The sequence below is a fragment of the Nelusetta ayraudi genome, unplaced genomic scaffold (genome assembly GCF_046127955.1).
Source record: "Nelusetta ayraudi isolate G7.1 ecotype Tasmania unplaced genomic scaffold, CSIRO-AGI_Nayr_v1 ptg000190l, whole genome shotgun sequence".
NCBI classification, from domain to species: domain Eukaryota; kingdom Metazoa; phylum Chordata; class Actinopteri; order Tetraodontiformes; family Monacanthidae; genus Nelusetta; species Nelusetta ayraudi.
This window is the reverse complement of record NW_027466239.1, coordinates 83,243-96,683: the sequence shown is the minus strand read 5'-3', so window position 1 is coordinate 96,683 and position 13,441 is coordinate 83,243. Positions and strand designations below refer to the sequence as shown.

Here is a 13,441-nt window from a genome sequence, read left to right as displayed (position 1 = left end):
CGGTCAGTCATCAAACAGCTGCATCTCCTCCATGTTTGCAGTGTTTCCAGAGTCGTTTCAATAAAGAGCTCAACACTGTGGTGGTCCAGTGGTGGTTCTGGGTGGTTCTGGGTGGTTCTAAGAGCTCAACACCCTGCTGGGGCTTCACAGACTCTGATACTGACTTGGTTGCAACTTTGCTTTGCTTCATTTTCTCCATCATAACCCAGGATAGATGGTCTCCTCACTAAAACACTGCCTCCATCTGCTGCTGCTCCGCTCCCCCCCCCCCTCTGGCACACTGTAGACCCCACTGTGGCCCCACCCATGATTTCAGTAACAAATGACATCCTCCAGAACTGGGCCTCGGTTGACGTGAGCTGAGATTCTAACTCAGAAGTTCTCAGAGTCGTCCCACCACAGGGAAAACACGCTAGGCTGCCTCAACAACCAGCAGGGGGCGCTAGCAGAGACTTTGGAGCGATGGTGTTCGCAGTGTGGTGCGATGACTGATGTTCTTCAATCCACACCAGCAGAGGTTGTCCACCAGGGGGCACCGGCCTTCTTCAACCTGTGGTTGCGGTGTCGCTCCGAGGGTCAAAGACGTTTACGTTGAGACAATGACGTCATCGGTCATCGGTGTAGCACATTGTTTATTTATTTTTAATACAACAAGTGTCACTGTTATACACGCAGGAAACACTGACAGCTTCCACTGGCGTAGCGAGACCAAAGGAAACTGCAGACTGAAGCTGCAGCAACTCTGAGAACACTGGATCACTGGATGACTGGATGACTGAATCACTGGATCACTGAATCACTGGATGACTGAATCACTGGATGACTGGATGACTGAATCACTGGATCACTGAATCACTGAATGACTGGATGACTGAATCACTGAATCACTGGATCACTGGATGACTGGATGACTGGATGACTGGATCACTGAATCACTGGATGACTGGATCACTGAATCACTGGATGACTGAATCACTGGATGACTGGATGACTGGATCACTGAATCACTGGATCACTGAATCACTGGATGACTGGATCACTGAATCACTGGATCACTGAATCACTGGATGACTGGATCACTGAATCACTGGATGACTGGATCACTGAATGACTGGATCACTGAATCACTGGATGACTGAATCACTGGATGACTGAATCACTGGATCACTGGATCACTGCGTCTTTTCCAAAGAGTCCACTAAGTTCAAGTCTGCATTAAAACACACTCCACTGAAATGACAACAGTCAGACTGTAGCAACACACGCAGTGCCACAGATCAGTAACACAACAGTAACACAACACCACCGTTCAGTGGACCGAGTCCAGGTTCAGCTCGTCTCTCTCACTCACCATCTGACCCAGAACCTCCAGGGTGTCTGGCTCTTAGAACCACTATCCAGAACCACCCAGAACCACCAGGGTGTCTTGCTCTTTATTGAAATGACTGTGAAAACACTGCAAACATGGAGGAGATGCAGCTGTTTGATGACTGGCTGACTGGCTGACTGAATGGCTGGCTGACTGGCTGGCTGGCTGACTGACTGGCTGGCTGACTGGCTGTGTTAATATCGTTTCTTCAAGCTTGTTGGGCCGCATTCAAAAGCTTCATGGGTTGCATGCGGCCCCTGGGCCATAGTTTGCCCACGCCTGATCGGGTTCTCGTGGCTCCGACCAGCTGAGATGATGCTGTTCTGTTCTGATCCAATTTGTTATTGGACTGAAGAGCGCAGTCGCAACGGAAGACGGCGGGTGGGGGAGGGGGAGGAGGGGGTGATGTCATTTTTTTCCTGGGTACCATAGAAAGGCAGGTGCACCCCCCCCACCCCTCCTCCTCCAGCCCCTCCTCCAGCCCCTCCCCTCCCTGCTCCAGCAGCCTCGCTGGCTATCAGGGTGAAGCAGCAGCAGCGGCAGCAGAAGCAGCCAGGACCCCACCGACAGCTCCGAGGCTCGCGACACACTGGGACTCTGCTCGGTTCCGCTCTCACGTCTTTCCCGCTCCATGATGAGCGAACGGCGGCGTAGCGGAGCCGCCGGTCCGGTCGGGGAGCGGCGGGGACGGAAGGCAGGCGCGAGGGTGTAGACGCGCACAGGGAGTGGAGGAGGAGGAGGAGCAGGAGGAGGCATCGAGAGGAAGAGGAGGCGCAGCTTCCAGTGATGGCGGCCAAGTCGGATGGAGCGCTGAAGATGCAGAAGAGCACCGTGGCCTTCACGCCGCTGCAGAACTCGGAGCTGTCGGGCTCGGTTCCGGGGCTCCACCCGGGCGCCCAGCCGGACCCTGGCGGGCTCGGGGCGGCCGGGGACGGGGACCTGGTGAACGGGGAGTCCCGGTGCTGCGGCGGCGGCGGCGGCGGCTCCTCCAGCGGCTCCAGGTGCCTGCGCTCGGCCCGCGAGCCGCAGCAGTACACGCTGTGGGACTGCCTGTGGGTGGCGCTGGCCGTGGCCGTGTACGCGGCCGACGTGGGCACCGACGTGTGGCTGTCGGCCGACTACTACCTCCGCCGGGAGTTCTGGTGGTTCGGCCTGACGCTCTTCTTCGCCGTGCTGGGCTCCTTCTCCGTGCAGCTCTTCAGCTTCCGCTGGTTCGTGCACGACTTCAGCGCCGACTGCTGCGCCGAGGCCGCGGCCGACTGCGGAGGCCCGCTGGACGGCAAGAAGCTGCTGAGCGGCTCCGCCTCGCAGCAGCAGCACCTGGCCTCGCCGCAGAGCCACCGGCAGGAGAGCACCGCCAGCCGCAACACCGCCACCAACAGCTCGGTCAGCAGCAGCGCAGCCACCGGCGCTCCGAGCGGCGGCGGCGGCAGGCGGCCCGCCTACACCCTGTGCGTCTGGGTCGCCCAGTCCGTCATCCACATCCTGCAGCTGGGGCAGATATGGAGGTGAGTGAGTGAGCGCGCGCTGCACTGGGAGACATCCCGTCCATGGCACACTGGAGAGGGGACTGACCCGCACTGGGGGCTCCGGTGCTCTCCAGCGCCACCAACTTAGCTTCCCGCCACGGCCCTGTCGGCAGGGCCCACGCGGGACATCCAGGAGAATAGAATAGAATAGAATAGAATAGAATAGAAGGGTCTTTAGTGCGACCCTGGGCGCTTTAATATTGACTGTCTGGGTCTTTAACCTGCAAGAGAAGCTCCTGGCACTCAACTGTCTGCATTTCATCATGACAATAACACCCTGACTGTGACTCTGGTTCTGGTTCTGGTTCTGACTCTGACTCTAAAACTCTGACTTTGATTCGGACTCTGATTCTGAGTCTGGTTCTGGTTCTGGTTCTGATTCGGACTTTGACCCTGACTCTGACCCTGACTCTGACCCTGACTCTGGCTCTGGTTCAGGTTCTGACCCTGACTCTGGTTCTGATTCTGACTCTGGTTCTGGTTCTGACTAATTGCAGCCTAACTGGAGTCAGTTAAAAACAATATATTCAGTATAAGGCAGTGCTTAGAAAGTGACGGAACCAAACACTGCATACACACATCAGGAACAGCAAAACTTGCATGAATATTTCATGTGTGTGAGTACTTCTATACAGCTGGATACTTGCAAAGGTAACTTGTATTCATGTTTTTTTTTTCGTGGCTGACTGTGTATTGGCATGGTATCCATGTGTGTAACACCAGGGACGTACCCGCAATGATACCAGGATCAGGTCCTGGTGTATGGTGTGAGTACTCAGTACAGCGATAGCAGTTGTGTACAGTATGTACGTACGTGACAGTTTTGTTACTGCTGTAAAACCTGCTGAGGAATCTTCTTCAAGTCACACAACATCTGTGGAGAAATGGGAAAAAAAATCAAAGTATTTCTAGAATGTATCCGTGAGTACTGACAGCAAGTACTCAGCAAGTACTGCTTCTGTAAAAATGCAGTATGGAGCCTCCCTATACTTGGAGATGAACTTTACTCATCTCACATATTTATGATTCACAGTCGCATCGAGGAGCTGGAGCTCACAGGCGACAGCGCCCTCTTGTGGTGTGGGGCTAGTGGGCCCATCCTGGTTGACCTCCCATTCACACAGCACATGTGAATGTCCAGGTTCTGATGCTGAGCTGTGAAGGTCCAGTGTGCTGGAGACACAGTTCCTGGGCCATCAGTTGACCAGGTTTAGCTCCAGGTGGTGGAGTAGTCCTGGGGTGGGTGGACCTCCAGGAGTCAGGAGGAGGCTTGAGGAACCACAGAACAACTGCTGGGTTCTCCACCAGTTGGTCATCCCCGGTCATTGGTCGCTCCAAGTGATCCAACTGAGAAACCACCGGTAGTTTTCTTCAAGTGTAGAAAGCCATCGGTTACGAAGGTGAACCATTCAAGAACCTGACTGAGGAGAACCACCGCTCCTCATCTTCAAGAAGCTGACTGAGGAGAACCAGCGCTCCTCATGACTGAGGAGAACCACCGCTCCTCACCTTCAAGAAGCTGACTGAGGAGAACCAGCGCTCCTCATGACTGAGGAGAACCACCGCTCCTCACCTTCAAGAACCTGACTGAGGAGAACCAGCGCTCCTCATGACTGAGGAGAACCGGCGCTCCTCACCTTCAAGAAGCTTCCAGATTCTGCTGATCGATGGTCATCAAGCTCGATTTAAAGTCCTCTGGAGGATCACTGAGGGCGAGCGTCGCTTGCAGTGATGCCCAGAGTACAAGAAAAAAACTACCAAACAGTTTGAGTTGGAAAACTTGGAAAATAAAATAGTTCTTCAGGAATTAGAAGATGAAACACAATAAGAGCAATAAAATAAAACTTCAAATAATGACGACACCACAGAGCTTTGATTGATAGCCAACATTTAAGATGAAGTGAAAGAGCTCTCCACTGTCAACGGGTGGTTTAACAGGATGTTGCTAACACGTCCATCAGCACCAACAACTTCCTGTTTCCTGTCGCGTGGCCTCAGGTACCTCCACACCATCTACCTGGGCATCCAGAGCCGCCAGAGTGCCGAGACGGAGCGCTGGCGCTACTACTGGATGATGGTCTACGAGTTCGCCGACGTGAGCATGCTGCACCTGCTGGCCACGTTCCTGGAGAGCGCCCCGCAACTGGTGCTGCAGCTGTGCATCATCATCCAGACACACAAGCTGCAGGCGGTGCAAGGTATAAAAAAATATAAAATATAGATATATAAATATTTTATATATATATTTTTTATATATATATTTATTTAGATGTATATATATATATATATATATATTTTTATATATATATATATATATAAATATATAAAAATATATATATATATCTATATATAATATAGATAGATATATATATAGTTTTTAGTTTTAGTTCCAATCTGTGTCTTGAAGTTCAAGCGTTCAGGTTAACGTCCTAGACGCGTGACGTCCTGTTGGCCAACTACAGGTACTACCCGAACAATGAGAATATCCAGTAAAAGTCATTTTACTTTGGAAATTTTAACATCAAAGATGAAAGCATCACATTTTATTGAGCCATTCCACGCACATTGGCGTCTCAAGCAGTTTCTTGTTGTCACGTTGCTGATGAAGATTGTCAGCTTATTGAAAGCACAAAGCCACAAAATGAGAATACTGTGAAAAGCTTCAGTGTTGTAGCTTCAAAGAGTCCAACACACCTGCAAAAGGCTCCTGAGCCTTGGGTCGGCTCAGAAGAGTTCACACATGGGCAAATACAGCAACCTTCTCAGGAGGTTCTCATGTTCTGGGTATGTGACCAGCTGTGTGTTGTCCACTGTGTGTGTGTGTGTGTGTGTGTGTGTCAGGGATGACGGCAGCAGCCTCCCTGGTCTCGCTGGCCTGGGCTCTGGCATCCTACCAGAAGGCCTTGCGAGAGTCCCGTGACGACAAGAAGCCCATCAGCTACCTGGCCGTCACCATCCAGTTCTGCTGGCACTTCTTCACCATCGCCGCCAGGGTCATCACCTTCGCCCTGTTTGCCTCCGTCTTCCAACTCTACTTTGGCATCTTCATCGTTCTCCACTGGTCCATCATGACCTTCTGGATCGTCCACTGCGAGACGGACTTCTGTATCAGCAAGTGGGAGGAGATTGTCTTTGACATGGTGGTGGGCATCATCTACATCTTCTCCTGGTTCAACGTCAAGGAGGGGCGGACAAGGTGAGAGAACCGACTCCTTCTCTTCCAGAGGCCGAGGTTCTCGCTCTGATTGGTGCCTTCAGCGCAGAGTTTGGATCCATTGTTGGCTTGGTTTCAGGTATTTTCTGTAGAGAATTCTTCACCAAGAAGCGACTCCTACAATTCACGACTAAAATTCACGACCCTGTGCACACAATGGTTCAATGTCACGGCTTTGGCGTTCCAACCCAACGGTATAACTTTGATTTTCTAGTCCTCCCAGTCTGTCGTTCAGACCCTGAACCCCAAACTGCAGCGCCACCCATTGGTGTGTGAGTGAATGGGCTGCGGTGCTGGGGAGCGCTGTGTCAGTGTTGAATGAAGTCTCTGGCCTCTGAAAGCCCGACTTACACAAAGCCTGACAAACATCTTAGAAAATCCTCCTCGAACTCATTAAACATTCTGACACCAGCCGTCATTTAAATACGCATTTTAAATTAAATTTACAAAAGGCCGCTTTCTGGAAGCTTTTTTGTTTTTTTCAAATGTGAATTACAATACAGAAAATATCTTTGAGACGCCGCTGCAGTGTATTATTGATTAATGCAGTTTTGATTGTTGATAACCTTATCAATCAATCGTTGATTCATTGATAGTCAAAGTTTCTGTCATCATCTTCATTCATATTAATAAAGTCTAAGTTACATTTGACAATGCTTTCCAATCCAGCAATGAAATCATTGATCTTTAGATGAACCAGTGTTTAAAAACATTTTAAGATTGGAAAGAGTTTTTTTTATGATACGCTAAAACCATTGTTGCAGAGCAAGGTTCAGGCAGAGGGCAAAATTATATTAAAAATAGATCACAGAATCATCTGCATACAGATGAATTAAGCTTTTTTTTTTTTTTTTTTTAAATAACTGTAATGCCAAAGTTCTAACGCTCAGTGTTCAGTGTGGCTTCAGGCCGGGTACTCTGCCACTCTGGCCAAAGACATGTCAGTGCAGGTGGACCTCACGATGGGTCTTTCCCAGATGCTGGACTCTCTTTGCAATAAACAAGGTGTGTGTAATTTCCTCCTGGGTTCATTTGATTCATTTGTTTCTCTTCCGTCCGTTCAGGTGCCGGCTTCTCATCTACTACTTGGTGATCCTGATGGAGAACGCTGCTCTCAGTGCTTTATGGTACCTCTACCGGTCTCCTCTGGCCACCGACTCTTTCGCAGTTCCAGCCCTCTGCGTCATTTTTAGCAGTTTCCTCACCGGCGTAGTCTTCATGCTCATGTACTACGCCTTTTTCCACCCCAACGGGCCGCGCTTCGGACGCTCACCCAGTGGCCAGCGTCTGGACCTGGACCCCACCAGCCAGTTCTCCACTTTACCTTTGGAAGGAGCGACCAATTCGTTGCGTTCCAACCGAGCAGCCACCGCGACCCTGGAGCGCGACGCGGGGAAGTATTCTGATCGGGACGGAGTCATACCCGTCTTTCAGGTCCGATCCACTGTGCCATCCACGCCGTCTTCACGCCCGCCACGCCTGGAGGAGACCGTCATCAAGATTGACCTTTGCAGGAACCGCTACCCAGCCTGGGAGCGACACGTCCTGGACCGCAGTATACGCAAGGCCATCCTGGCGGTGGATTGCTCCCTGACTCCTCCTCGGCTTCAGTACAAAGATGACGCCCTGGTGCAAGAGAGGCTGGAATATGAAACTACGCTATAGTTCACCACATCCAGCAGCTGAGGACGGTGATGGTGGCGGGGATGGTGAGAGGTGTTTCTGCCACCATTGACCAACATTTGATGGGGGTAACAATCTGGAACGACCAACGACAGCTCTGCTCCTCTCTGCACCACTGTTGATCTTTCTCTCCCAAGGTTCGGCACACTTGTGTAACTATTGGATGAGCAATTACTGCCGATGTCACTGGACGTGTGAGGGTGGGGTTCTCTCAGAATGGACTGGTTCCATTTTCATTCCAGCTGCAATCCTTTGCCACTATGCTTAGGGCTTACTGGGAGAAAAGGTAAGACTGAGTGCAGGTGTGCCCACTTCACATCCAGCAGGGTGAAGTCATCACATCAGATTGAGGTGTAGGTCCTGAAGGTGCTGCTTCACCAGGACCCTCACGTATGGGATAGAGAATTTATCTTCCTTCGCGGCACTGTTGTAGTGTTTGACTTGTATATTTTGTTTTTTTGTGTGGATGTTAGCCCCTGACAGTTAGAAGCCTCCTCCCAACCTCTCTGTGCCAAAAGGTTGTCTTGCAGTGTCTGTCTGTCTCATCTAAGGAGTGAAACGCCTTCAAGATGTCTGGAGAGCTTGAAAGGTTCTGTTCTGACCCGGAGCTTTTCACTCCGTCTGAATGGGAATGCTGGCCAAAACACTTAGCAAATAATCCAAGTAGCATTCGTATTCTGACTCTGTTATAGGAACATAATCACCGAAGCTCCTCCCAGAGAGAGACGAGCGAGGCGTAGAACAGAACCGGGACGAATAGATTTGCCGTCACAGAATATCACACAATCACAACGGGACCAGGAGGAAGTTCCTCCGACCTCGTGTGAGCAGTCTGTAGTGCAGTGCCATCCACCTGGTGACCCGATCGGCACTGATCATCACTGATCGTCACTGATCATCACTGATCGTCACTGATAGTCACTGATCATCACTGATCGTCACTGATCATCACTGATTGTCACTGATCGTCACTGATCATCACTGATCATCACTGATAGTCACTGATAGTCACTGATTGGGACCAAAATGAGGGAAGTGTCAGACAGTGATGGGAAACTACTAACCACAAGGAAGTACACAACTGTGTGTGTGTGTGTGTGTGTGTGTGTGTGTGTGTGTGTGTGTGTGTGTGTGTGTGTGTGTATGCTATAAATAAGTGAGAGAGTTTGCAATGATGCTCTGTGTTTAAATGTCTTTCTCCTCCTCCTGGACGGGGAGTGAAGGCTGGCTGAGTGCAAGGCGACACGTTTCCATGTGCAAATTCAGCGTGTGCCAAATCTCAGTGTTGTGTTACCTTTTCCCTGGGATTGTACGAAAAAGGGATCACAAGTTCTCATCGACCTGCGGACGTTCCCACAATCACTCTTCAGGGTTCCTGGCCGTTCAAGTTCGATGAACGTGATCCTGACTGACTGGAGGCTGCGTTTGCAAAATCTTAGGCACACAAAAAAAGTTGCGTTAGAAAAAAGAAAAAAAGAAAAAAACCTGAGGCAACGTTATTTTATATTTTCTTCATCATCGGCGTTGAGTTCTGTCTCTGAACTCCAGGCTGAACACAGCAACGCAGAGCAGCATCTTACGGCACTGGACATCACTGTATTTACACGCCAGCCCAGGCTATGATATCATTACCCATGATGCATCTCCAGTGCAGCCCATCATGCTGCAGCGCACCACTCTGCTCCAACTTATGAGGCTTCCCAGCAGCAGAATTACGGCTTTCTTCAGATTTCATCTTCAGTTTCTGCCATTTTTTCACGACAACGCCAGTAAACTACAACCTAAAAGAAAACAACAACACACAATTGCTGCGGTCTTCAGTGTGGCAAGTCTCCACAAGGTCTCCTCAGCAAATCTGCACAGCGTTTCCGTGCGACGGTTACCAGACAAAGGCAAAACTGAGAAATGAGGCGCAATGTAAGAACCCAATGGAAAACGCCTGCACCGGCGGCAACTACCAACCACCAACTACCTGCGAGTCCAGGCACGGTGCCGAGCAGCTGGCGATACCCATGGCCCGAGTGTCTCGGTAGAACGTGCACGTGGAAGGTGCACGGCTGTAAGCCTGGTCAGGGAGATGCAGAGCAACGACATGCGCAGTCTACGGGCACGCACACGCAACATAGCAACATAGCAGCATAGCGCTCTTCATTTGGGATGCTAGCGAATCGTCCCTTGGCGTGCTAGTCGTACGAGGTGTCAAAGAGCTCAACGGGATTATTTCCTTATCTTGTGTTGCTCCTGAAAGGCACAGCTTGGTACTGAGGTTGTTATACAGCTGGGCAACAAGGTGGCGCTGTGCTCAGCAGAAGGGCGTGGGTTGAATCTTGATGGCCTGGTGCTGTTCTGTGTGGACTCTCTCTCTCTCTCTCTCTCTCTCTCTCTCTCTCTCTCTGACAATGGTTTGTCCGTCTTCCTGTGTGGCCCGGGCGTCTTGTCCACGGGGCACCTCGCCTTTCATCCACTGGTGGGTCTGTGAAGGTTCTCAGTCATCCAGCTCACCTTCAAGCAGGAGGGGTTCCAGTCGGGGCAACTGGACTGGTTCTTGAGATCTTGGAGAAGTCTCACCTCTCGTCCAAAAGGCTTCTTCAGTTCTGGTTTGGGCTCCAGCGGCCACTCGACCCCCTGCGGCCCCCCTGCAGCCACCAGTGCGGGAGAAGCAGGGATGGAAACTACGGACGGATGTTGTTCCAGTGGAGTGGATGGAGGTGGAGATGTGATTGGTGGTGGAGCCTGTTATGCTAACAGTATAGATAGAAAACGCTGCATGTGATGTGATGCTCCATAATGGATTAAATGCCAGCACTGGAGCTTCACACCATGGCACACAGCATCCATGACTCCAGTGCTGTTGCACTGGATGACCTTTGACCTGCTGTCGAGGATCTCCTGAAGTGGGATAAGGCCTCAACATTGAAGCCATCAAGAGGAACCCGGTGGGAGAGTGCAGAACTGCATCTCATTTTGTTGTGCACTGCAGCAAAAGTGTCGATTGGAATGACTGCCCATCAGTTAGCATCATGTGAAGCCATTAGCCATTAGCATTAGCGTCATTGTGAGGCTTCAGTCAGTCGGTTGCCTTGCTACTGGTTCCACTTCCATCTTATGAAGCCACACAAACTGACAGGACCCCTGCCAAGTGGTCACTTACGTCTGTTTGTCTGTCGTGATATGGAGTTCAATACAAGTCTACCTCAGTTTGTTTGGCGGACAGGACACACCCCACGCCCCGCCCCTTTTTAACCGCAGTGTGTTTCCATTGGTTTTCAGTCAAACCCAAATCAACGGTCGTTTCCCAGTGGTATAGGAAATCCCACTCAAGAGTTACTATTGTACTGCGCAGTACTGCGTGTGCCAAAGTAAAACTTTGCAAAGACTCTGCGTCATCTTTGCTTTTTTAAGCAAAGGGAAAGTTTGCAGCCATCGATCGGTTGGTTGATCAGCTTCGTTCTTTGGTTTTCGACACCAAATAGTTTCGTGGCATCTCGTCGACAGGCACTGTTGTGAAAAAGGAGAGCTGAGGAAAACTGCACGTGGCACACGTTGAAGATTCCCCCCCGGAAGGCGGCGCCTGTTCTTAGTGTGACTCAGAGGAAACTACGTCTGTCCGCGTCTCCGTTTCTTCCGTCTTCATACAGACTGCTGCACCGATGAAAGCACGGCGGTTCCACGGTGGTTCCGCTGCTCCGGGTTCTCTGGTCCGTGAGTGCGTCAGCTCAGACCTGTGTGTGTGTATTTGTAAACCCATAAATTGTCAACTTGCTCTACAACTATGTGAGTGTCAGAGAAGTCAGAGAAAATAGCTGCGTTCCCATGACGGTGCTTCACAGAATAAAAATGTACAATTGCGATTGGCGGGCGTTTTCATTGAATGGTGCGAAGATCATTGGCCGTCATTCTGGTCAAATGTGGTCCAGTGAGACGCCACCTTGAGGAGGACGGAGGTACAACACATTTTGCCATAAATCTGCATCTCCATGTTGTTTGACTTGTCAAAAATATTCCATCTCCTCCTCCGTCCAATCATAACGCGCCATTTCCACTGGTCACGTGACCCCGTACGTCACGTCCGCTGACGTGGAAATGCCCAAAAAAAGGGTTTCCATGACACTTTAGCGATGTTCCTCTATCTGGGTCCGTGTGAAGAACCACCTGATGAGAGTCGAAACCTTTCAGCCATGTTGGAGCTTTTTCCATTCTAGCGGTCATGGAAACGCAGCTCGTGACTGAATGGTCATTTTTTAGTAGTTTTTCTCTCACTGTTAGGAGGGAATTCTGTTGCACAACAGCGTCTCGCTGACACGATGGCTCCTGTGGTGAATCTCAACCTTCAGCAAAACGAGACAATCTTTCGAGACAAACTGACGAGAGCAGCGTCATCACGTCCTTGTTTGAAGGTCATCCGTGTGGACGACTGCCGTCAGCCCTTCACTTCTCCAGAGGTTTTCCTTGAAGGTGTTCCAGGTTGGAGAAAAAAGATCAAACATCTGCTCAAGAAGTGACACATATCAGGGGAACTTCCCATTGGTCCCTCCTCCCATTAGGGTTAGGGTCAGGATTGGGGTTGGGGTGAGAGGGTTAGGGTTGGGGGTTGGGGTGAGAGGGTTAGGGTTGGGGATGGGGTTGGGGTTGGGGTGAGAGGGTTAGGGTTGGGGATGGGGTTGGGGTTGGGGTTGGGGGTTGGGATTGGGGTTGGGGTAAGGTTTGGGTTGGGGTGAGAGGGTTGGGGTTGGGTATGGGGTTGGAGTTGGGGGTAGGGATGGGGTTTGGGGTTAGGGTAGCGGGGACCAATGCCTTGCTCCCACATTTCAGCCACAAATACTGAGGAGGAAAGAACCCAGAGCGCACAGGGAACCCAGTAGCAGCAGGTGGAGATGACGCACAGGGCAGCACACCAGCGGGTGAACAATAGCAATGCGACTCAACACTCCTGTCAGAACTCTGTCTGCTCGGAGAGCTCGTGGAGCAGAGGGCGGAGGCTCGGCAGGAAACTCCGAGGTGTGTTTGTAAATAAATGTATGCAAAGTGTATCCGTTCAAAAAGAACCCCCCCCCCTCCCCCTCTTTTTGACTTCTGACTGTGAAGAGAAGCCGTCCTTCTGGTCTGTTAGCCGCCGCGGCTCCCAACTTTGATGACATACTGTAGAGTAACACAAGGTGTCTGTGGTGGTTGTTGTGTATTCTAAAAAAAGATGCCAGTGTTGAAGACGGAAGTCTTTTTTTTTAGTCAATGCATTGTGCTTAAAGGTTTCAAGTGCTAAAAACTGCGTCAAGTGGAAAAAGTTCATATTGGTGACGTGAAATAAAATGAGAAACGTGAACAAAAGACATTCTTGTATAGATAAGATTGTGTGTTTTTTTTATTTGATTTGAACTGAATGCAGCACTGACTACCAAACATGACTTAATAAAGTTACACTGTGGTCAATTCAAGCGTTCACTTTGCCTCTGTGCGTCCGACTGATTGTGAATGTAGTTGTTGGGAGTGCCTGCCAGTGAACTACGGTGGCCCTGTGCACCTGGACACCTGCTCCACCTTCTTCTTCTTCTTCTTGGTCGGTGTACTGGAGGACGCCCCCTGCAGTTCAGCCTGATTACCAGCTGGATTGTCCACACCAGGCTTCCTTAGATATATGCTGACTGGGAG

The 13,441-nt window shown here is 50.6% G+C and overlaps 2 protein-coding genes across 2 annotated transcripts in view; both read left to right on the top strand.

Annotated features, from left to right (window-relative positions):
- The window catches only part of LOC142881297 (NLR family CARD domain-containing protein 3-like), a 160,242-nt gene that overhangs the window by 82,062 nt on the left and 64,739 nt on the right, over positions 1-13,441 (top strand). The gene's annotated exons all lie outside the window — the stretch shown is intronic.
- Positions 1,902-8,715, top strand: xkr4 (XK related 4). The gene is made up of 4 exons (XM_076015511.1): positions 1,902-2,877; positions 4,897-5,096; positions 5,740-6,094; positions 7,177-8,715. The coding sequence occupies exons 1-4, from the start codon at positions 2,156-2,158 to the stop codon at positions 7,775-7,777; spliced, it is 1,878 nt and encodes a 625-aa protein (XP_075871626.1). The 5' UTR covers positions 1,902-2,155; the 3' UTR covers positions 7,778-8,715.

Coding starts and splice junctions, on each gene's coding strand:
- xkr4 (XM_076015511.1), top strand. CDS start 2,156: ATGGCGGCCAAGTCGGATGGAGCGCTGAAGATGCAGAAGAGCACCGTG. Junction 2,878..4,896: donor CAGCTGGGGCAGATATGGAG/GTGAGTGAGTGA, acceptor GCGTGGCCTCAG/GTACCTCCACACCATCTACC. Junction 5,097..5,739: donor CAAGCTGCAGGCGGTGCAAG/GTATAAAAAAAT, acceptor TGTGTGTGTCAG/GGATGACGGCAGCAGCCTCC.